Here is a 23667-nt window from a genome sequence, read left to right as displayed (position 1 = left end):
CATCAGAAGAGGGGACACCAGGAGACATCCATCTTCCCCATGCCCTTTCTGAATATTTCATAAAACCCCCTCTTTTGACCTATCGGAGCCACCGTACATTTCATCTCGCTTTTTGATAGCGGAGCAAAGCCGGACGGCTCTCTTGGAAGTTGAACTTATTTGTTTGCTTGACACGGGCGAAGCTTAAGCGGCGCAGGCCGGCATTAAAAACGCCCGAGCAGCAGCCCTAAACGCCACACTTACTTTGCATATTTTAATGACTGTTTGCTTGCATAATGTATGTTACATTTCCACCAGTGCATTTAATTCATTTGAAAGGCCCCGGGGTAAAAATAACCTTTCGGGCCACCGCTGACCCATGCCCCCCCCCCCCCCCTCCCCCCTCCCCTCACAGTTTTTCTTGCATTACGTGCCTTCTGCGTGCGTTATTTTGACCTTCTAGTGCAGCGAAAGCCTACACGTTCATTATATTTGTTCATTCCTGCTACTGTAAAGCAGACGGGATTTTGACAAGTTGCCAAGCAGACCGTATATGTTCCATGTCAGGGATGTCAGAACGCATTTACACCTTTATCCTTATTTGCCGTGTTTTTGCGGATCACTGCTTTCGGCTTATATAATTACTCCTTTTCTTCTTCTTCTTCTTTTCGGAGTTGAAGTAGAAATAAGACCGAGAAAATGTGTGGATTCGATTGCCGGACTGGTGATTTTTAGGGGCGGATTTTCATGTAGGAGACTGACTGGTTCAACAATAGAGGGAGAAGCTTGAAGATGTTTCCATTATCATACATTCGATATCGTATTGGATCAAACGGTATTGTACCGGGATCGTATTATTCCGGTATTTTATTGTGATGTGTCCTAAAGAATCAGTGTTGGATTGGTATCGTATCACAACATATAGTGTCAGTATTCTTATGTATGAGCATCATCATACCGCATATTATCGATATTGTATTGTAATTAATAGGTATCATATCAATATTGTATCATATTGTACTGCATTAACAACGGTGTTGTCTTGTATTGGTATCGTACTGCAATATTTGTATCAGTATCGTAAAGTATTGGTCATCAAATCACACCGTATTTCATTGCTATTGTCTTGTAACTATGGTATCAGTATCATATCAATACTGTATCATATGTTACAGTATCACGTTGAAACATATGACATCGTATCATTATATACTGGCATTTATTCTAAAGTATTGGCATCATCATACCGTATATTATTAATACTGTATGGTAACTAATAGGTATCATATCAATAATGTATCATATTGTACTGCATTTAAATCGGTGTTGTATTGTATTGGTATCGTATTGCAACGTTTGTATCAGTATTGTAAAGTATTGGTCATCAAATCACACCGTATTTCATCGCGATTGTCTTGTAATTAAAAGGTATCATATCAATCATGTATCATATTGTACAGCGTTAAAATCGGTGTTGTATTGTATTGGTATCGGACTGCAACATTTGTATCAGTATCGTAAAGTATTGGTCATCAAGTCACACTGTATTTCATGGCTATTGGATCGTAACTCTATGGTATCATATCAATACTGTATCGAATCATACTGCATTACTTTGTCATCAGAGCATGTCGAATCGTTTTGTACCATATCGTGCAGTAGCATATTGCATCTATACGGTATGAGTATTGTATGATATTGTACTGATATCAGATCAGTATTGCATCACATCGGATCGGTATCGTATTGTATTGTATCAATATTGCATTGTATTATACAGCACTGTATCGAATAGTACTATCATATAGGTATGGGCCAATTGAATGGCAACACTTGGTGACATTTTCGTGTTTTTGTTAATTTTGCACAGAGAAACAATGTGCCAAATACTCTTGGACGAATTTTTTTTTTTTTTTCTAAATACTTTTCAACAAAGTAATTAAAGTTTCGCAGGCATAGAATCACTTTTCAAAAATACAAAGTATTTATTGAGGAAAATAGATGAACCTGTTTTCGCCATCACTTCTCAGCATTTCATACTTCCTGTACCCATATCATACCATACAGTATCGCATCAGTACCACAACGTATCGGTATTGTATAGTACGTACCATATTTTTTTCCCATCCTATTGCGTTCTATTCTATATTTCGGCTTGCATGAAGAGGATAATCCGGTAAATCCTTGTTTTTGTTGCTATACGTAAATACCGATAGCGCCTTGCTAGTTCAATAATAATTTCTCATCTGGATTACTGTCAGTAAAGGTTAATAGAGTGTTTAATCATACGATGACCTGTCTGTGAACTGGACTATCGCGGAGCGGTCATAGTTGCAGGTGTCAGACGAAAGGTGAGAGGCTCCTCTGTGGACTTAATAGAAGCGTTTTAGAGCATTATGACTGCTAATAGAAAGAAATCAATTTCATGTGGAGCATTCTTTAAACATGACCCTGGTTGCCGGTGTATGTCTTCTGCGCTAGTTTGCCTTGGAATTTATTTGCCATGACACTCAGCCGGTGAGATTTAGAGTGCATGCTAGCACAAAAAAATTGTTTGTTTATTCACTAAAAGTTTAGATGCAGTTTATCGTAAGACTTTTGAGGAAAGATAAAAAAATAACTTTTCATACTGCTGAACTTTTTGTTTTGCTTTGGCCTTCTAATTTGCTCCTCCTGCTGTATTCGTCTTTGGCTTGATGATGAATGGGGCAAGAAGTGTGCAGATTCGGCATTTTGAGAAATTATGGTGAATAATAATAAAAAAAAAGTGAACAATGGGAGGGAACTTCATCGCAAGGTGCTTTGGAATGTAACATTGATACATTTGTTAATGTCACAAAGTGTGACGGGGGGGGGGGCACCTCCTTTATGTACAAAAATTGTAAAAAAACTACACTGTATATTTATATATTTATAAAATCATTCATTATTTTTCTTATGTTATAAGTATTATTAAGCTTTATGACTTTTATAAATTATGAATACTTTTGCATTTTGGGAGTCCAGGCTAAGCCAGTCATCGAAGTCACTGAAAGGCTTGCAAATGTCATAAGTTGCCCACTACTGCCACCCGGTGGTTTAAGGGTGTCAACACAAACATTTCTATTGCAACCCATTTGCGAGTTGCCATTGAAAGGATTAATGCAAAAAAAAAAACAAAAACTGTGGAAATACATGATAAAACATCGGGTTAATAATATGTCCAAAATTGACAATAATTCGAATTTTGAATGGCAGTAAATGAGCCTGACATGGGCTACATTTGGAACCTATAAGATGTGGATCTGACCTCCCGTTTGCAAGCATTTAGAAGGGATATTGAAAGCCATCATGTTTTGACATTCCATGCAATATTTTAGCCTCCTTGTATTTTTTGTAACATCAAAAAGTGACAGTTAAAATCTCAATGCATTCATTTGACATGTTCAGCGGAAGCTTGCATACTTGCTAAATTTGTGAAAATATTAAAGTGAATGTCATGCTTCCATCAACATATATTGCTAATTTTCAGATAATCAAACACATTATTGCAAAGCAACATTAAAATATTGTATCAGCGTCTCTGGCTGGTAATATGGTATAATATATATGTATTTTTAAATATATTAATAGTTATTGCAAAATGGTGTGCTCTTATATGGTATTTTGACGGAAAAGGATTAGGATTTATTTTTCTCAAAATACTGACTTTAACGTTACAATATATAATAATTAGAGCGTTATTCATTTTGAAAACCAACTATAAATTTCAATAGGGTGTAAATTAATGTGTTCCAACCAACATTTATTTTTATATATATTCATAGGTTTAAGTAGAAGGGAGCAATCATGTTTCTTTAAACTACGAAAAGCCAAGGAGAAAAACCTTCACCAACGTAATTCAAATCACGTTTTGGATGTCAGTTTGTGTGCAGCCGAGCGAGTTTCTGGCTTGTATGCCAATTGCAAATAAAAACGTGAAAAACAAGGAAATGGACGGTTTGTTTGCAATGGTAAATAAAGAAGGAAAAGGAAGCGATGTGAGTGCACGAGGTGCATGACATGCACGAGGATCATGATCGCTTTGGGAGTTTGAATGACTAGTTATTCGACGGATTTCTTCTATGATCCAAAAGAGGCCTCTTTAGATTGATTATTTTTTTGTGGACCAACACAATGAAGTCTGAAAAAATATTTCACAGGGGGTACATCACTGAAAAAACACATTTGAGAACCGCATCTGAATCAGATGTATTGGAGAGAGAGCGTAACCCGGAAAACACGGACTCTGGATCTCGAGGACCGGAGTTTGACAACTACGTCTTCAAATATGCGTTTTTTTCTTTCTTTTTTTTACTTTCTTCAAATGAACTTTTTGCAGCGTGGATATGATTAACGCTCACTGGAAGCTCTGGGATCAAACGGACGGCTCGCCCCCGCAACACACAAGGACAAAGTGAACAAGCAGCATGTAATCACATTGCACCGCTGAAGAACTCCTTCAAGGACTAATCAACAAGTGAAAAATAGCTCAGAGCCTGTTTGGATGACTGAAAGTGCACGAATATATATATAATTTTTTTTTTTTTTTTTTTTACCGATGACAGCCAGCGAAGAATCTCCATTATACCCATCGCAGCGGCACAGAAGAGTAAACAAACATTTCATGGACTACATTCACTTTTCAAAGTGGAGGTAATTTGGAGTCCTTGGAATGTTTCTCCAAGGTACACGTCATATATATATTGGCCAACAGCCTTTGCGGCGAGACAAAGAAGTCTTTATTTACCAATAATGTCTGCATGGGCTCCTGGCACCTTGTTATAAAAATGTCCCCGAAGCAGGTGCAGGAGGCTCCGCTTGGCACAGTTGCTCTAACATTTAAAAAGGTCGACTGAGGGAATGAAGAATGAAGTTGGAGCGAGCAAACTGGACCTCATCTCACCCTCATCAGAATTTGCACGATAAAATCCAGTAAAAATTCAAACTATTATCAGAATTCGGAATAAAATGTGAGTTCTTAAACGGAATTTTGAGTATGATTTATTCTCTTTGAATAGTTCTGATTAAAAATGATGATAGTCAGAATTTTCACTTTAGCCATTAACTGCTCTTACCGCCACCTAGTGTCTTGAGATGAAACACAAGTCAGCAAATAACTTTGTTTGCTGACATAGTTTGACTACCATACAATGGAGTGTTGCAAAAATCGCAGGAAAATCAATATCATAAATCCAATTAAAATGCATCTAAAACATTGTAATTATAATGGTTTTATATGGTCCAAAATTTGGACACTGATTATTTATGTCCGCAAAATCTCGCACGTCCGGCTGCAATCGCATAGAAATGTGAGAACCAATGAATTTTGAAATTTCACGTTTTAATCATCTGCTGAAAATGTCAGCTCCCTAGTGTTTTTTTGTTTATTCTTTTATGACGTCGTAAAAAAATGAATTTTCATAATTTGTAACATAATGCCACAAGGGTTAACTGCCCCACCAAGGCAAAAACAATGTATTATATTTTCCGCAGTATAAGGCGCATCAGATTATGACACATTTTCAATGAATGGTCTATTTTTAAATTATTTTCATTTACAGTACACTATGCATTATAAGGCGCATAGAACAGAAGCTACAATAGGGGCAGGGTTTTTTTTATTCATCCACTTGATCACAGGTGTCAAACTCAAGTCCCGGGGGCCAAATCCGGCTTGCCACATCATTTCACGTGGCCCGCAAAATGCTAATTATGACTTTTAAGATTTTGATAAAATACCAAAGATGCTAAACTTTCATTGTTAAAGGGCTGTCAGTGAATACCTTAACTCATTCTTTTCTATTGAAAGCTTTATGTCCCAAATCCATTTTGAGCGGGCTGGTTATTTTAAAATTATTTCCATTTACAGTACACTATGCATTATAAGGCGCATAGAATAGAAGCTACAATAGTGGCTGGGGTTTTGGCTGGTAGCCAACGTGTTAACTTACCATTGGCTTAACGGTCAGGTGACCCAATACATTTATTCACATATAAGTAAATAGGATTACTCAGTCGAACATGAATCAGAAGAAAAGTGTCACATGACTTTTAACGATATTATTTTTTTCTTCCTCATCTGCAATCGCTGCCAAATGTGTGCCGTCATATCATCGAGGCTTAAGCTTATACCTGCGCCCATCTGTTCCATCCCGCCGCATCGGACATGATCCCGTGCCGCTGCGGAATGTGGATCTGAAAATGACATCTGGCAAAAAAAAAAAGAAAAAAAAGACAAATTATGCCTGCGAAACAGCTGTTGTATGTAAGTGTTTATGGTGTTTTTTTTTTTTAGCATTAAGGAAGCAATGAATTCATTGATTAAAAAAAAAAAATAACTGTGACAATACAATTGTTGTAGTTGTATAAGGCTGTATAACAAGAGGTGTCCAAACTATAGCCCGGGGGCCATTTGTGGTCCCCCGTCCATGTTTCTGTGGCCCGTGGCATATAATACAAATGAAATTTGGGATGAGAAGGTGTTCAAAAATATAGATGGCACTATTACTATATAAATTGGTTTATATACTGTAGGGGATTTCTTGAAATGCAGAGATAATGAAAAACTATTGAGGAGCATTTGTAATCAAAACATTGCTGTGAATAAAGATAATTCGGCTCGGGAAGAAAAACTGTTTCTTCAGAAGAAAGCCATCTATCTATCTATCTATCTATCTATCTATCTATCTATCTATCTATCTATCTATCTATCTATCTATCTATCTATCTATCTATCATCCATCCATCCATCCATCCATCCATCTATTTCTAGTCTTTCTTTAGTCTTTCTTTCTCTCTTTCTTTCTCTCGATCGATCTGTTCCACTTTCTTTCTTTCTTTCTTTCTTTCTATCTGTTTCCCTTTCTTTCTTTGTTTCTTTCTTTCTTTGTTTCTTTCTTTGTTTCTTTCTTTCTATCTATATATTCCCCGTTCTTTCTTTCTTTCTTTCTGTTTCTCTTTCTTTCTTTCTTTTTCTCTCTATCTATCTGTTCCACTTTCTTTCTTTCTATCTGTTTCCCTTCCTTTCTATCTATATCTAGTCTTTCTTTAGTCTTCTTTTCTATTTTTCTTTCTCTAGCTCGCTAGTCTTTCTTTTTATCGATCTGTTCCACTTTCTGTTTCCCTGTCTTTCTTTCTTTCTCTCTATCTATCTGTTCCACTTTCTTTCTTTCTTTCTTTCTTTCTCTTTCTTTCTTTCTTTCTTTCTTTCTTTCTTTCTTTCTCTTTCTTTATCTAGTCTTTCTTTAGTCTTTCTATTTTTCTTTCTCTAGCTCTCTTGTCTTTCTTTCTCTCTATCTGTTCCACTTTCTTACTTTCTATCTGTTTCCCTTTTTCTTTTTCTTTCTTTCTTTCTCTTTCTTTATCTAGTCTTTCTTTAGTCTTTCTATTTTTCTTTCTCTAGCTCTCTTGTCTTTCTTTCTCTCTATCTGTTCCACTTTCTTACTTTCTATCTGTTTCCCTTTTCTTTCTTTTTCTTTCTTTCGTTCTTTTTCTTTCTTTCTTTCTTTCTTTCTTTCTTTCTTTCTTTCTTTCTTTCTTTCTTTCTTTCTTTCTTTCTTTCTTTCTTTCTTTCTTTCTTTCTTTCTTTCTTTCTTTCTTTCTTTCTTTCTTTCTTTCTTTCTTTCCCTCTATCACAAATTGCCAGTGCATCCTACAACGGTGTGTCAAAAACTCAAAACTACTCTCTTTGGCATAAGCCTGGTTTTGCAAAAACGGATCACAATTTGCAAGGATATGTACATAGTACATTTTAGTCTAGTGTTTAAAAAAGTGAAGTTAAAGAATTTGAAGCCGGCCCTTTCCTCTTTCCATTATTTTTGCGCATACGGCTCTCAAACAAGAAAGTTCCATCCCTGTCGTACGACATGTAATAACACAGCAATAAAACAGTAATAAAGGAGTCAAAGCAATAATAACTTAATGTGACTCGAAACCCTGGCGCGGAATCATGTTCATCATTTGTTAGATCAAATTGAAAGTGACTCACAGGAAAAGCACTGATCCCTTTGACCTGGTGTGCATTTAATTTGCTCGCAGCTCTTCCAGCACCCACGTGGCCGCCGTTAATCTGACACACTGCACATGTTTACTGATTTCGGCCATGGGAATAGTCCTGTCTGCCGCTGTCCCGCAGTGCCAGCCGCGGGTCGCGCAAGCTCACTTTGCTCTCCCACGTCTATATTTTCAGCCACCATTCAAGCAGAGGATGATTTTTATGGAAATTTTCCATACAATGAAAGGATACTGCTAGTACACAGAAATCTTTGTTTTTTTTGTTTGTTTTTTTTGAGTTGGAAGATACCAGCAATTCCTTGATAAGATGTTTGTTCTCCTCCGTTTCATGTCACCGGTGGTGACAGTTGCTGTGCTTACCGTTGTAACGAAGGGTAAGTCATTTATATGTGAATTTCATTTGCATTAACATGGCGTTTTAGAGTACTTTACAAGAAATGGTGTATTTCCAATTTAAAAAGAAATGCCGTTTGATAAAAGGCTCATGTTTTTTTACTGAAAGTAACGTGTAGGTAAAGGCCTCTCAAAGTCGGTTCTGAATTGGCGGGATGTGTCAATTGTGATATCAATATCACACCAATTCACCATTCGGAGATTGGATTTATCCACGTGTTAAAAAATGTGGTATATTGACTTAAGAGTGACTTTGTTTTTCTTTTAATTTAGCCGGGCTTTAAAAAATTGAGTGCACCTTGGAATATTTTAAAAAGGGATTCATTTATTGATTATTCCATTGATTAATCGACTAATCTGGTAAAAATTTTATTTTGCATTAATGTATGACAAAAAACTTTTTTTTCTTCACCAGATTACTGTTTAATAATCAATCGTTGTTCAATTGTTATTCCTGTGTTATAACAAAAATCAAAATAACGTCACATGAATTGGATCCATGTACTTTGTCTACGTTTTTAAAACTGATTCAGTCATTGTTATCCAAAGTAAAATGTCATAGTTTGATTAACACAAAGTGTGATCAGTCTGTTTTCAAGAAGTACCACAAATCTAATAATTACTTTTGAAATGCTGAAATAAGAGAATTTGGATAACTCTAGGTGAAAAAAAATCTATCCAACTGAATATTTGATTATTAAAATAGGTGTGCTTGATTTAATAATCGATAAGTTATTGATTAATAGGTTAATTTTGACGGCTCGACAGCAGATAGTGAACACGAATCCAATTGTTTACATAAAACTGAATTACATGTTGAATACAAAAAATGACAAAAATGTGAATTCTTCATTTGAAATTATGTCTTTAAATCTTATCCTTGGATCCACCAACAAAATAATTGGTTATTTGAAACATAACTCGCTGCAACCCGTGTTTATTTGTTTTTAAAAGGCTTGCTTGCTTTTTACTGTGGCTTAGGTGGTAGCGAATACCAAAAAAGGCGGAGCCACAAAAATCATAGCTGTCATATCACGCAGTATGCAGTGTCCATCTAACCATAAAAGTCAAGAAGCTCTCATGTTAAATGAAGGGGAAAAAAAAAAGCCATTTCCTCAAGGACTTATGACTTGAGAAGTGAACACTTTGGTCTCGTCGAAATGAGAGTGATTCGAACTAACTTTTGTTATGTCATCTTTTATAGTTCGATATCACATTCAGGGGAAAGCTTCAACTAATTTCCTTTTTCTACGTTTGCCAAAGTAGAGTATTCCATTTCCTGTTCGTCTCCCGTTTTCATCTGGAATGTTATTTTCCTTGCGTTGCACTTTATGACCTGATCACCTCCATCATTTCGACACTCCACTCACCAACGGTTTCAATTTCCAATAAGATTCCGGCTTTTTAAACCACCTCACGAAAGAACTATTTCTCAGTGACCCTAAAATCTTCGGTCTTACTCTGTTTCTTCCGCACAACAGATGCCGAAAGCCAGCAGACTCCAAAAGATACCGAGAATTCTTCTTCACCGCTACCTGTTTATCCCGCGGTCAGATTTCAGGTCCTCAATGCTGATCATGTGGTTCTGAGACAGGACGGTCTCGGACCACCCGGGAACTCCAGCCTCAAGGCTCACACGCAGACTTTCCTCATCACAGATCCAGGGTCTGGTTTACTCCCGCCAACTCTAAATGCTTCATATGGTCCGCTCAGCGTGGACGCCCCGGTTCCGTCAGAGCTGCTCCTCACCGGGCGCAGGATCGTGCCGGTCATTTTAGGCCGGCAGGTACGATCCTCATCCCCAATCATCAAGATCCTCTTCCACATGCCGGGTGAGGAAAAGATAGAAGATGGAGCTCATTGTGTGACGGCCTACGCCTTCTGGGGGACGAGGGAGGTCCGCGGGGCATGCCTGGTATCTCCAGATAGGTTCTGCGTGGCGCAGCTAAAGCTCGAACCAGCCTGGTTCGGCTCGTCGGCGGGACCGGGAGGCTCCAGCAAAGAAGCGGGACGAAGCGAAGCTGTGAAAGGCAATCTTGTGGAGGTCTACTTCCAGAGTCGGACGGACCAGACAGGCCAGTGTACGCCACAGGATAGCCTTCAACGAGTCGGAGTCGGGAGGTCTGGGGTCCAGGAAGGGTCGGGAACGCCCTTGAGAAGGATCGGAAGTGTTAACCTGCTTAAAACGCCACCGGGAAACGTGACCTTTTTCCGTCTGAGATTAGGAGGGGCCTTGGTCATCCAGACTTCGTCCAAGCCCGTGAAGTCTGACGATATTGTGACTTTTTACGTCTTCCTGGCAAGTACGTCAACCTTGGAGAGTTTCACATTGAGGTAAGAAGGATGTTTTACTACTTTCGCAAAGAATTATAAACAGACCGACCATGGGCCAAGAGAAAGCCCATGAAATTTTTATTGAGATCCAGTCCAGAACGGTCATCCCAGAATTCAGAGGGAGCTTCTGTCCTTTGGTAACCCCTCACACATCTACCAGGAAGTCACTTGCTTGTAACAAAACTAAAACAAAAATACAGCTCCACATTTGTTTTTCAGTCTTCAGCCTTGTAGGTTATCTGGTAATGTTTTCAGGTATAGAGTATATGAAGGAATATACATTAGTAGATTGTCGTAATCGTACATTATCTGTGATTTATCTTTGTCCTTCACATTTGCTAGAAATTTTTGCCACTATCCTTTAGCTAACCTTAAATCGTGGCGATAGCGCAGGTTTGAGAACAGATGCATAAAAAACGGGCAATATTTTAATAAATACTGGAACAGAATACATGCAGAATTCAACCTGCGTGACGTGACTGCTGCTTGAGGAAGCACCATACTTCCACGTCGTAGCCCCACTTCCCCCAACGCCCCTCCCCAGTCAGCTACATGTTGTGCGAGATATTTTGTAGTGTCTTTTTGTTGGCGCATGTGTGAGGATTTTTTTTTTTACAGACTTCAGCTACGCCCTTTGTTTGGGGCATGGCTAAGGACTGTTTTTTCTATCTATCTATCTATCTATCTATCTATCTATCTATCTATCTATTGCCTAAAAGTGTTGATCTCACCTTTACCTGAAAGTGTTTGTATTCTTTAGGGTCAGATGCATGCAAAAAACATAGCAAAAAATATATGTATTTCAAGTCACGAGACTTATGTACCAGTAAAACGTTTGAAAACATCTTTAAATTCATATCATCTCACTTTAAGAGGTTAAGAAATTCAAACTTTTAACTCTTTAAAACACATTAGGAGTGAACTGAAAGTCATTGCAAGTGATAATTAGCGTCATCCACTTCACTTGATCTCCAGTACCGGCAAACAGGGTGCATTCAGAAATACCTTCCAAGTGTGCACTGCTACACTCCAACTGTGTGAAAACTCAGTGTGTTGCCATTCAGAAATTCTGAGTGCACATAAAAAGAGTGGGTGGACACACTAAGTGGTCTGACTGGGGGACAGCTTGCTCAGTGCGTAATTCATATGACAAGTGATTTTGGGCCTTGTGGAGAGAGCACACTCGGCCTGAGACCAAACTTAAGCGCTCTCAGACGGGCTTCGGTAACTCTCCAAAGCAAATAAGTTTGTCGACATAATGACTGATTAAAATGGCATTTGGAAAAAAAAAGGTGCATTACGATAAAACAATGGATTTGCAAAGACATTTTAAACATTTCAAATACATTTTGTTCATGTTCAAAAGCGCAGACGCTAAGCCTTACCCTTAAACCTAACCCTCACACGTTGGCAACTTATTCCGAATTTTGATGAACACTGACATAAAATTTCTCAAGTTTACAGTTTGTAACAAAAAGTGTGACGATCGCAGAAATATCTGAGCGGGAATGTTTATTTTTTTCCGGAATGACACACATAACTATTAATACAAGGTGCAAGGACATTTTGAACTTTTTTTAACAACAAAATGTTGATAACTAAGAATAATTACGAACACAACCAATGTGGCAACCAATGCCAAACTTTGACGAACATACTACCACAAAATGTGTTAGATTTGGCAATGCCCGCCATACGGCGAATTCAAGTTTTCTGATCCTAACTGCAGAACGGATTAATCCCGTAAACCGGGGGCCCACTGCCTTAGGAAATTTCCAAAAGCAGACCTCAACATTCAGCTTGCGCCTTATAATTCGGTTTACCTTTTGGTAAGAAAAATACGGCAATAATAAAAACGATTAGGCAAGATGGACTACTTGGTCTGTGGTGTTTTATAAGCCGGATAGAATGTAAAAAGACTTCATGTTGAGTCACCGGGACGTACGGCGGACGCGCATCATCACAAGGGATGTACTCCGTGCATTTAAATGCTTACTTAAGGCATTTAAACGCTGATGGGGCTTGACACGAATGCCATCACGAGTGTCGCCGCCTTCGTAAATTACTGACATGTTTGATCCTGTCTAACGTCTCAGTTAGTCGGGGACGAACTTCTGGAGAGCACTCTTCCATAAACAGGGACATAATTGGCAAATGATTCACTGGTTTTCATATCTCCGCATCCCGCTAACATTCCAGCGATTTCTCTGGGTATTTGACTCCATGAATAATGTATCTTGTTTCATGGAGCACGGAAACAAACATCTTTCCCGATCCTTTGGGTAAAAATGAAGGTAATATAGAATAAAAACACGCAGTGCAATCTGTTCCAAGTTTCTCTTGGCTGCTTCTTGAAGCAAATCACCGTGTAGAATTCTTATTAGAATGCGTCACGTCATGCTTTTTCCCTCACTCGGTTGGATCTATATATAATTTAATCCGCGATATCTGAATGTAATCTGCGGGAAAACTGAGAGACTAGCAAAGATATGAGTATTAATCCACGGGAACTAAGTTAAACCTGCACTTGTATCAGTCCTACTGACCGTCTCTTGCATCAAACACAGTGACCCAGTGACCTGATGCAGCTCAGGCTCCGTCATTAAACGACACGAGTATGATTGGGTGAAGCGACGCTGACCTCTAAAACTAAATCTACCTTTTTTTTTTGTGACCATTTGGATTTTTAGCCACTTCACCTGAAATCCCCCCTGGAAAATCCTGATTATTGACGGGACAAGTGCAGTTCTTCCATTGGGGTCAGCGCTTTCAAGTCCTTGTATGTCTGACCTAGTGCCACATCCAGAATGAGATTGGCCCAGAGTCCCACACTTAAGTCCGGGCGAAGGCTCGCTCTGAGGAGCTTGGCAAAGTGATTGATAGGTCCTGGGAGAAATCCCTGCTCCACTTCATGTCTTTGGCCTAAGATTGAGTCCTCTCCAGCGGGACTTGGCCAGATTATCTGTGGCCCTGATTGAAAATGAATCAAGAGGTTAACCCTTAAGGGTAGAGATGATTTGAGCCGACTGCGAGGATTAAGCGGGGGGCATCTGCGTGCGTGTTGTATGTGCGATTTCATGCATGTTCATATCCACCTGTTAGGCACGGCGGGATGAGCGTGGGTGCATGTGTGTCTCTGATATTATCATACATTAACGACTGTACATCTGATTGGACAGCAATTGCTTTGCTTTGCTGGGTTTGGAAAAAAAAACACCAGTACTTTAGCCACCATTTGGGTGGTACAAATTGTTGTACAAGCTCCGACGTTGCCATGGCAACCCCAAATCACCTTTCCTAGTGATCTACAATATAATATCAAAAACATTAGCATGTTTTGCTAGGAAATGTGGCGACAGAGGGCCATTTTGACTGAGGATTGAAATCAAATTTTGGAATCTCCCGACTCCCGATCCGATTTTGATGTACACAGAAACGAATTATGTCGGTCTCGTATATAAGCAGTAAATTCCGAACTCTCCTACAACTATGCAAGCCATGTAATTTGCTCTTATTGACTTTATCAGGGTTATTTTTCCGGCTTCTTCACCGTATTGCTCACGAGATACACCCCCAAAATAACCACTGTAAAAAAAATCTGTAAAGTAGAGATTTAACTTTTTTTTTTTTGCTTTTGTACCCTTCGGTTTAGTTTGTGAGGTAAATCTGCAGTAGATATGGTCATAAATGAAAATGAATGCAGGAAAGGTAGAAGTGTTTTTTACATAAAAAAAAAATCAAAATGAAGAAAAATGTCAAGAAAAATAGCAATGTAAATCTGCAATAGAACAAGTTCAATTCGTGATAGTGAAGCCACAATAACCGAACGGTGATGGACCAAAAAATTTTGATTGTTTAATTTATTGTGTTTCTTTGTGTATTTTTTCCACTTATTACACATATTTTTTTCATTTTGTAATGATATGTTTTTAGGTTGTAAAACCCCAAATTATGAAATTACATTACTTCATTTTACTCACTTTTAAACGTTTAAACATTTTTAATTTGAAGCTTTGAAGACACAAATATTGCACTAAAAAAACAATTACATTTGCCTTATATATTTGACTGCAATTACTATTTTGTTGTTTTTTTTTGGATTAGATTGTTTTTTTTTGTTTTTGTTTTAGCTGTCAACATTTCACAGTGTCCTTCTCTGAATCCTTGTGCCAACCAATCAGCTACCTCCGTCCATTTTGATTTATCGGCCTTAGTTAATTGAGTATTTTAATTCATCCTTACACCTTATTCTCCATTTGTTTTGGATATGATTTTTTGGGGGATCAATATTGTAGGCAGGCCATTATAAAACATCTCAAATGGAAATAAGAACATAGTAATTCTTCAAAAAACCTCAAGATACTTTTTATGAGCTCCCTTTGACAAATCGGCAAACAGCCTCCAAGCCATAATTTTTACCTAATAAAACAGTGAGGGCTTGCTTGCTTGATACACCTTCTAACACCCCTTTGGGGAATTATATTAGGAAAGAGACTCGTTAAAAAGTCTGAGGACTTTTGGAGAAGTGACAAAACTTTGATGGTCCGGACATGCTGAGTCACCGCTCCAGGAACAAAAATATTTTGAAATATTCAAACGAAAAATATACTACTCCCTTACAGGCATCAGTTGATGAAATAAAAAAGAATTGTCGAATGCAACTAATTGATAATCTGTATGCTGGGTGTGTGGGATTAAAGCAGTTTATGAACTTTTCATTTTCCCCGTGGCTGCAGTGCGTATTGATCGCTAAATTGATGTCAGCACTCGTCTGCTGTCCCTTGAAATGTCAGCGTTTGTGCGTCCATTTTACTGCTTACATACTGTAGTTTGTCTATGACCTTGACCCGGCCTCTCCGCTAATTGATTGTTCTGCGGAGGACTGTTTGATTGCAAAACATTTGAAAGTGCGTGCTTTTTGGACGCAATGCATTCTGCGTGTACATTAAACAGTAAACTGAGCTTCTGCACGTTTTTTTTTTTTTTTTTTAAACAGTTTTTGTTTTGTGTTTTTCTGCTCATGCTGTATTTGACTTCTTTGTGTGTTTGGCTGCATATGTAATGAACTGTATGTTTTTTTGCGTACAAAAAATGAAACGAAACAATTCTTACGTTGAATTACATTCTCAAAAGGTGGTTCCATGCAAGCTCTTTCACCCCCACTCAAAAAAAAGAACACGTTAGAAACCCCAAGCAGTTTCTTTAAGTAATGACCACATTTGCATGTGTGATGCTCCCCCAGCAACTTAAAGTTGGTGTACAACTTCTTTTCTGTTCGATTTACATAACAAACTTGGCCATTCACAGGTGATCTTGTTTGTGAGCTACAATCCTTGGTGTCAATCGGTACCCCGGTATAGGTAGAAGTTCCAAATGACACCTCTTTGGCCTACCTAATGTTAATGTTATTGTTCTTATTTTGAGTAGAGGAATATCATACTCTAATTGTGGAAAAAAAGCAACACCTTGCTGTATGTGCAATTTTGTGTTTCACCACAACTTCCATGTAGAAACCTGATGCAATAAAAATATTTATATCTTCCACTCACTTTTAAAAATGAGTTTGAATCAGAACATGAAAAAAACGGCAGTCAAAAAAGTAATACTGTAGTACCAAGAGAAAGCACAGGAGTAAAAAAAAAAAACGAAACAAAAAAAATGGGTATGCGACTTGACTCAAAAAGGTTTTACAACAAGCAATTATTGAAAGGGGTCTACTTGAGCCAAAAACTTTGATATTCGTACTTGCTGGAACAAATTCTAGCCAGTTTTTTCAAAAATATTCTCATTTCAAGCCACTATCCCCCACTATATATATATATATATATATATGTGTGTGTGTGTGTGTGTGTGTGTGTGTGTGTGTGTGTGTATCAACCTCTGACTATATAATGTGATAACTGTTAGACAGAGAAAAAAACACGATTGTAAATGAAAGGATGTTTTGGGAAACAGACGTTAATTTCAGCGTCAAGCGTTGGCAAGAGCAGCGCTGTTATCAAGTGACAGTTTGTCAGCGCAAAATAATTGTTTGCCGGCGTCAATGTTTTTCCGAACGATCCTTTATCAGATTTGCTCAAGCGTGAGCGAGCGACTCCGGACTCCCCGTGGAACATTTCCAGCTCTTCCCTCCGACGTCGCCACGAGGAAATTGGCTCTTTCTCAGAAAGACAGAGGAGCCGCGACTCCACGCGTTCTAACTTTGGATGGAAATCATTTCTTGTCCCCCAAATCTCTTCGGCGCACATGGCTCAAAGGCCCGTACTGTGATCTATTCCCATAATGCATCAGGACCGCTGTGATGTAACAACCAGACAGAAGCTAGATTGCTCCATAACGTCAGGTGTCTGTTGGACCCTCGCGGGACGGTCGCTTCCATTCACATTAGTCATCGTAAGCGTTGTCGGGGCTGCATCATGACTCTGAATCTGATTAACTCCTCTTTCTCCTGGGGCCAACAGAAATTAATGCTAATTAATGCTAATTCTCAGTCTGCCCGCAGCTTGCGACTCATCTGTTTGTTGGTTACTCGCCACACCAAGATCAACGTGATTGATAAAACGCGAGGGAATAAATAAAGCTAACTCGATTGTGCGTTTGTGAGAAACTACAGTAATTACACTGTAAAAAAAAACAAACAAAAAAAATTTGCTGTTTTTACGGTAAAATATTGCCAGAAATTACCGTTAAATTACGGCAACTCATTTTCTGCATTTACGATAAAACATCGTATTGATACTGTTTACGATAATGTACACTGTTAAAATTTTGCTGTGATTTCACAGTAAATTATTGGATATGTTTATTATTACGTTCACAGAAATGTATACAGCAATTTCCTGTGAACGCATTTACAACAGCATATTGATAAATTGATTTCACGGTAGAATAACAATTAAGTACTGTAAAATCCAAGGCTGCTGTAATTTACACAGGTTAACTTAAATACAACAAATTACTATAAATTAATACAGGTAATTATTGTGAAATGCTGGTAATTTTTAACAGTGTATATAACGTGTTTACCATAATTTAACAGTACTTTCCTGGCAGCCATGTTGCCAGTATTTCACTAGAAAAACAGCAAAAATCAACATTCTTGATACATACGCAAACCCCGGGTCAAAATGACCCAGGAATATAATTGCTGTTTCTGGTGGTGGGAGGAAGCAAACACAAGATTTGTTAGTTAGCAGAATTACACACAAACATGTTTCTGAAAGTTATGGATAGTCATGCATGACCGGGGTCAAATTGACCCAGGATGTCAATACTATTCCAGAAAAATAAATGTAACACATGGATAAAAATTAAGCATTGCCTTTGTTACTTTGTGAGTATACAAAAAAACGAGTTTTCGACAATTAGATAATTAAACACCTTCGGGTCATATTGACCCAGAGACAATATATCTGTTCCTAGGAAATGAGTATAAAACACTCGTTAAAATATTATATTTGGATTTACAACTTTGGATTATACACATTTCATATAAATTTGGGTGACCAAATATTTCAATTAGATCAATTAGATAATTAAACACCTTCGGGTCATATTGACCCAGAGACAATATATCTGTTCCTAGTTAATGAGTATAAAACACTCGTTAAAATATTATATTTGGATTTACAACTTTGGATTATACACATTTCATACAAATTTGGGTGACTAAATATTCCCCGTGTCATTCAAATGTCATGGCAGAAATTTAGAGCCTTTACAAAAGAAAACATTAGCTTACCAATTCTAAGTCGGTGTTTGACTTTTTTTTGTATTTGTTTCCTGCAGGGCGACAGTCAAGCCGGGGTTGTCATTCAGTACCGTGCGGCCCAGTGACCCGATGCTGTGGGACGTCAAAGTAGGGCCCGGCAGAGTCGCCGTCCCAAACACGGTCTCTGTTGTTTGCCAGCGGAAGGTCGCGGTCACGGCAAAGAGGTCAGTGGGCTACAGTTGGATTATATCCACACAAAATTGTTTACATTTTTTTCAATATATTTATTTGTTAGACGTTACGCACCCAAAAAACACATTGTACCGTAAAAAGGGGAGAAACGAATCAAAAATGGAAAAATGACAACAAAAAACAAATAAAAGAATCCCCTTTTAGTTGTATTACCAGAAAATAAGTCTAATCACCTAAAAAAGCCTGCAGATAGACACAAAACAACACAAATACAGCCAAGCCCCTAGGGTCATGACAGTTGTTTTTGTTGCAAAGCGGGGAAAATAAAGAGGGGGTAAAAAAAAAAATCTCAGTACTCCACATTGCAACATGGAAAAAATGTAAGGCAGGGACGCTGTAAACACGGGGTCCACTGTAATTATCGACTTAGAAATGTCTCAATTTCATTAGCTTTGCGGTTAATGACTACGAATACGAAACTATAAATTGACATCAACGCTTCTCTGCCCAGCAACCTCCTGCCCACGCGGACCGGCCGACCACCCACCGACCGTCCCGACCCACTTATCCGTAATCATCCATAATCACGGCTCCGTTATCCAGGCTTAAGCGCTTGCACGTTCAGGAAGGGGATTAGAAAAGGGAGATATTCCAAGTTGCGTCCCATGTATGTCCAAGCCTCCCTCCCGTCCCCTTCACACACATCGGATTCCGAAGCGATATGTCGAGACGGTTTGACATCCTCCCCAATGGAGGGATTTCCAGGAAAAAGGGGCAAAACTCCTTCTGTGGTTCATTTTTCCAATCTCACAAACTGCACAGACTGTCCCAGAAGCTAAACCGTAAACCTGCATCCTATCTGATTGGATTTTTCTTTTTTTTGTTCCATTTTTTGAAGTTAATTTCTTTTGGGGAAAAAAAATACATCAAAAAAATGTTGTCTTGTCTGACTTTGGAGGGAAAATATATTTAAAAAAAAATCAGCGGTAGTGAATGAAATTGAATTGAATGTGAATTAGTCAAATGAAAATACATGTAGAAAAGGTTGATTTTTTAAAAATAAATTAAATTGCTATTTTTTGGACTGGTCCAACTTGAAAGTTTATAAATTGCAAAAAAAGTAGCGAGGTAAACCTGCAATCGGTATGGTCATTTAAAATCCGTGTAATATGAGATAAAATTAATTTTTAACAAATAATATTGCTATTTTTTTGACTGGTCTGATTAAAAAAAGAAGAAAAACTGCACGGTAAACCAGAAATCAATTTAAATGGAAACCCATGTAGTCGAGGTTGATTATTTTATTTATAAATAAAAGTAATATTTTTGACTAGTTCACCTAAACAGTAAGGAAAATTGCAAGAAAAATTTCGAGTTAAACCTGCAAATGTTGTGGTCATAATTGAAAATCCATGTAGTAGTGATTGAAATAGTTTCATAATAAATCAAATTGCTATTTTGTTGAATTGTCTGACTTTAAAGGAAAAAAAAATGCAAGAAAAACCTGCAATCGATATAGCCTTAAATCAAAATCCATGTGGTAGAGATTGCATTAATTTCAAAAATAAAATACGTTTTTTTTTTGACTGATCTGACAAAATAATCACAAAAAATAATAAGTTAAATCTGTGATACTCTTATAATTAAAAATCCATGTCGAAGAGGTTGAATTATTTTAACAATTAAAAATAAATCAAATGTTTTGACTGGTCTTAAGAAGAAAAAAAAAAACGGCAAAAAATAGCGATATAATCTCGCAATAAAACAAAGTTAATAAACAAAACCAAACACACAATCACCAAAACTGCGATGCAGCGAGGAATCAGCGTATTTAAAAATATACATATTAACCGATTAAAAAGCCTGAGCGCTTATGATACGGTATTAGTGATGAATGTGAAATACTAGCAGCAATTTTCATGTCAACCGTATTTCACTTGAGCGCTGCTAAAGCTGTCCCAGATGTTGACTTGTTTCACCTCATCCATCAACACCAGCGGATTTACACTTTTGGCTTATTTTTTGCACAACATGTTGCCAATGAAATATAAAGAAGATTTGAACGTTTTGCACCCAAACGGCTGATGCGTCCGACTCGCAGGCGGTTCCGAGGTTACGGGTTTTGAATCTGGGTTGTGAAAATCTTGTGCGGTACCGGTCAAAATTTTGGAACTCCCTCAAATGGTCTCAGGTGGATTAAAAAGTCGAGAAATTCATGTTATTAATGCTTGAAAATGTACATTTGTGAAGTGAAAGTCAATCACCCAAAGTGAAAACGGCAACACTCATAAAAGTTGGGTTGAAAATGATCCAATTATGCGTCAAAAAAAACAACCCAATAGTTGGGTTTATTTAACCCAACTTTCTGAGTTGTTTTGTTTCAAATAAAGCAAAACTGACACGTATTATTCTCATATTGGCTTATACTATTTTTTTAATTTTAAAATATTAAATGTAGTCAATTTTATTGATAAGATAGTAGCTTTTATTATAATAAGAGTTGGGTTAAAAATGATACAATTATGAAAAATAACAACCCAATATTTGGGCCAATTTATCCCAATTTGGGGCAAACCAATTTTTTGGGGTCGTCTTGATAAAATTGGCGGTTTCTTAGGAAAAAAAAGTTGGGTCAAATTGATGCAAATAAATCCTTTTTTTTTAACCCATTATTGGGTTATTTTTCATGTAACTGTTATTAGAGTGTAAGCTGTTATGTTGGCAAGTAAATTAGATTTTTTATTTTTTAGAAACACGTTAGTTTTATCTTTTAAGTAGCAAAAAATTGAAGGCAGACAGCATTTTGCAAAGGAGTCACTATCACACAATTTAGCAATGCATTGCTTCATGTTACAGCTCATTTGCTCTTAATTTGAAAAGAAAGACAAACTGTTACTGGACTCTAAAAACATTCGGGTAAAAAAAAAAAAATCCAATTATGGGTCAAAAAAGAGATCATATTGATCCAAATTTCATGAGTGTGTCATAGGATTAAAAATATAAGAAATTCACTAATACCTAAAGAAACCCTGTTAAAATCGATCATTTTTGGGTCATTTTCTTCCACATCATTCTCGCAGTTTTTTAGCCAAGGGATAACACTTCTGGTGGTGTGATACCTAAGTGGTCACGCCATGTTGAACTTTGACACGTTTTCACCATCTGGGTGAAATTTCAGCTCCCTAGTGTCTTCTTCCAATGCATCATTCATTTTGATGTGAAATGCCTTTGATGTAAAAATACCGCACAGGGGTTAACAAAGGGAAAGAAAATCAATTCGAAGGCGTTTCCAAACTTTTGTTTGGAAGTGGCGAAAACAAGTCAACGAGGAATTGGACAGAAAACTTTTTGGAGCTCATACACTTTAAATTTGAATAGGTGGCCATGAATTAGAACCGGAGCGTAGGCGCAAAATAAGTTTGTGAAAAGATGATGGGAACATAAAAAAGTGTTTGTCGTCCTTTGTCGCAGCTAAAATCCCAATTTGCAAACACGCAGAGAGGTTTTGTCACCTTACTTTTCAGTTCAAGTGCTGTTTAAAACATTTCTTTCCTGTTTCTTTTTTTTTTTAGACAGGCATTAAAGAAGCCACACCTCATTCCCCAATGTAGTTTTTTCGTTTTCTTTTTTAATGGCACTCCTGCCTGCTTAGAAGTTTGTTTTTCTTCAGTCATTTCCTGTTTGCTGTTTTTGTTCAATATTTCCTTGTCTCGCAAGCGAGTAAACAAAGCTCTTTTGAATGTTTTTATTTTTTTTAACCTGCTTTCTAAATATTGGGGAAAACAAAACCGCGGAGCTAGTGTTTGTGTGGAGTTCTTGGAGCTAACGAATTTTTTTGTTTTTTTAATATTATTTATTCTAACCCCCAAATAGCAGTGTCAATGCCCTCATTCTTGTGAGGTCATAGGGTTGTCGTGTCCTAATTTTGGAAGAACTTTAAATTGCCGCAAAAAACTTTTGTTTCCTATTAAGTCGCAGCTCGAAATGAATACACATTTAGAAATTGAACATTAGCGATATCAGGAATCCGAAAATTACATAAGCGACAAATTCCATTCCATTATGGAGATCAGGTGGCGCTTACCATTTCATAGCCAATTTTACAAAGAATTTAAATAAATAATATAATAAAAGAATGTATTTGCACCCCTGTTCACATTTTTAGCTAGCTAGCTTAGATGGTAGTCATTTTGCCGCTGTTACATTTGGCATATTTAATGTATATTTTCATGCCCTCGGGGTCATTAACTCATTCGGTGCCATGAACGAGAATTCTCGTCTTTTAAGATAGTTATAACAATAATAAATCATAAAATTCTGCTCAAGTAAATTTTTTTATGGAGAAGAGCTGACACTCTTGACTAATGCTTACCTAAACCAATTGAGCGATGTATTGATAACTGTGACCATTAGATGGCAGTGTTTCCACACAAACATCACAGAAATTACCTACATTCAATTCAAAGTAAGGAATGGAAATCAATCTTTCATATGATACCGTTCATATTTACATAGACTGGCACTGAAAGAGTTAAGAAAACGGCACATGATATTGCGCATGTGTAAAACACATTACAAAATAAAAGCATACAGTGTTTTGCGACGCACTCACAATAAAACATTGCAGGCATATGTTAGTTCATCTTCCAATTCATTTACTCTTAATTTGAAAAGCAAACTGTACTGTCCCTCTTATGGCATTAAAAACATGAAATTCGGTTTGCTGATAACATCCCAAATACCCCCAGCGGATGCCGGTACCCCCATTTGAAAACCGTCGTTGCTAATTAATTGAGATGCACCGCATGAGCATACGTTTGAAACATGACTCTCTCGAACAGGAGTCTTCTCGAAGTTCTCCAATTGGACTTTGTGCCGAAAGATGTCTCGGAGCTGGTTGGGACTCACACGATATCATGGAGACTGGATCAACCGGGGAACGTCAGGGATGTGGGCCAGATGCGGATCTACACCACCCAGAGGGAGTACGTGGGACTGGCCCCTCTGGTCATGGTAAGCAGCAA

The 23667-nt window shown here is 37.6% G+C and overlaps 1 protein-coding gene across 1 annotated transcript in view; it reads left to right on the top strand.

Annotated features, from left to right (window-relative positions):
• Window positions 1-8128: 8128 nt before the first annotated feature.
• LOC148411760 (transmembrane protein 132C) overlaps window positions 8129-23667 on the top strand; it is a 38496-nt gene continuing 22957 nt past the window's right edge. Inside the window, exons 1-4 of the mRNA XM_088435251.1 lie at window positions 8129-8387; window positions 9888-10740; window positions 18529-18675; window positions 23485-23656. Of these exons, the coding sequence (XP_088291377.1) occupies window positions 8321-8387; window positions 9888-10740; window positions 18529-18675; window positions 23485-23656 (1239 nt within the window). The 5' untranslated portion in view covers window positions 8129-8320. The remainder of the gene's footprint in view (window positions 8388-9887; window positions 10741-18528; window positions 18676-23484; window positions 23657-23667) is intronic.

Source organism: Hippichthys cyanospilos, chromosome 15 (assembly GCF_059441005.1).
Source record: "Hippichthys cyanospilos isolate Australia breed blue-spotted pipefish chromosome 15, RoL_Hcya_1.0, whole genome shotgun sequence".
Classification (NCBI taxonomy): domain Eukaryota; kingdom Metazoa; phylum Chordata; class Actinopteri; order Syngnathiformes; family Syngnathidae; genus Hippichthys; species Hippichthys cyanospilos.
The sequence above is the reverse complement of the archived record's forward strand: the minus strand, read 5'-3'. Positions and strand labels throughout refer to the sequence as shown.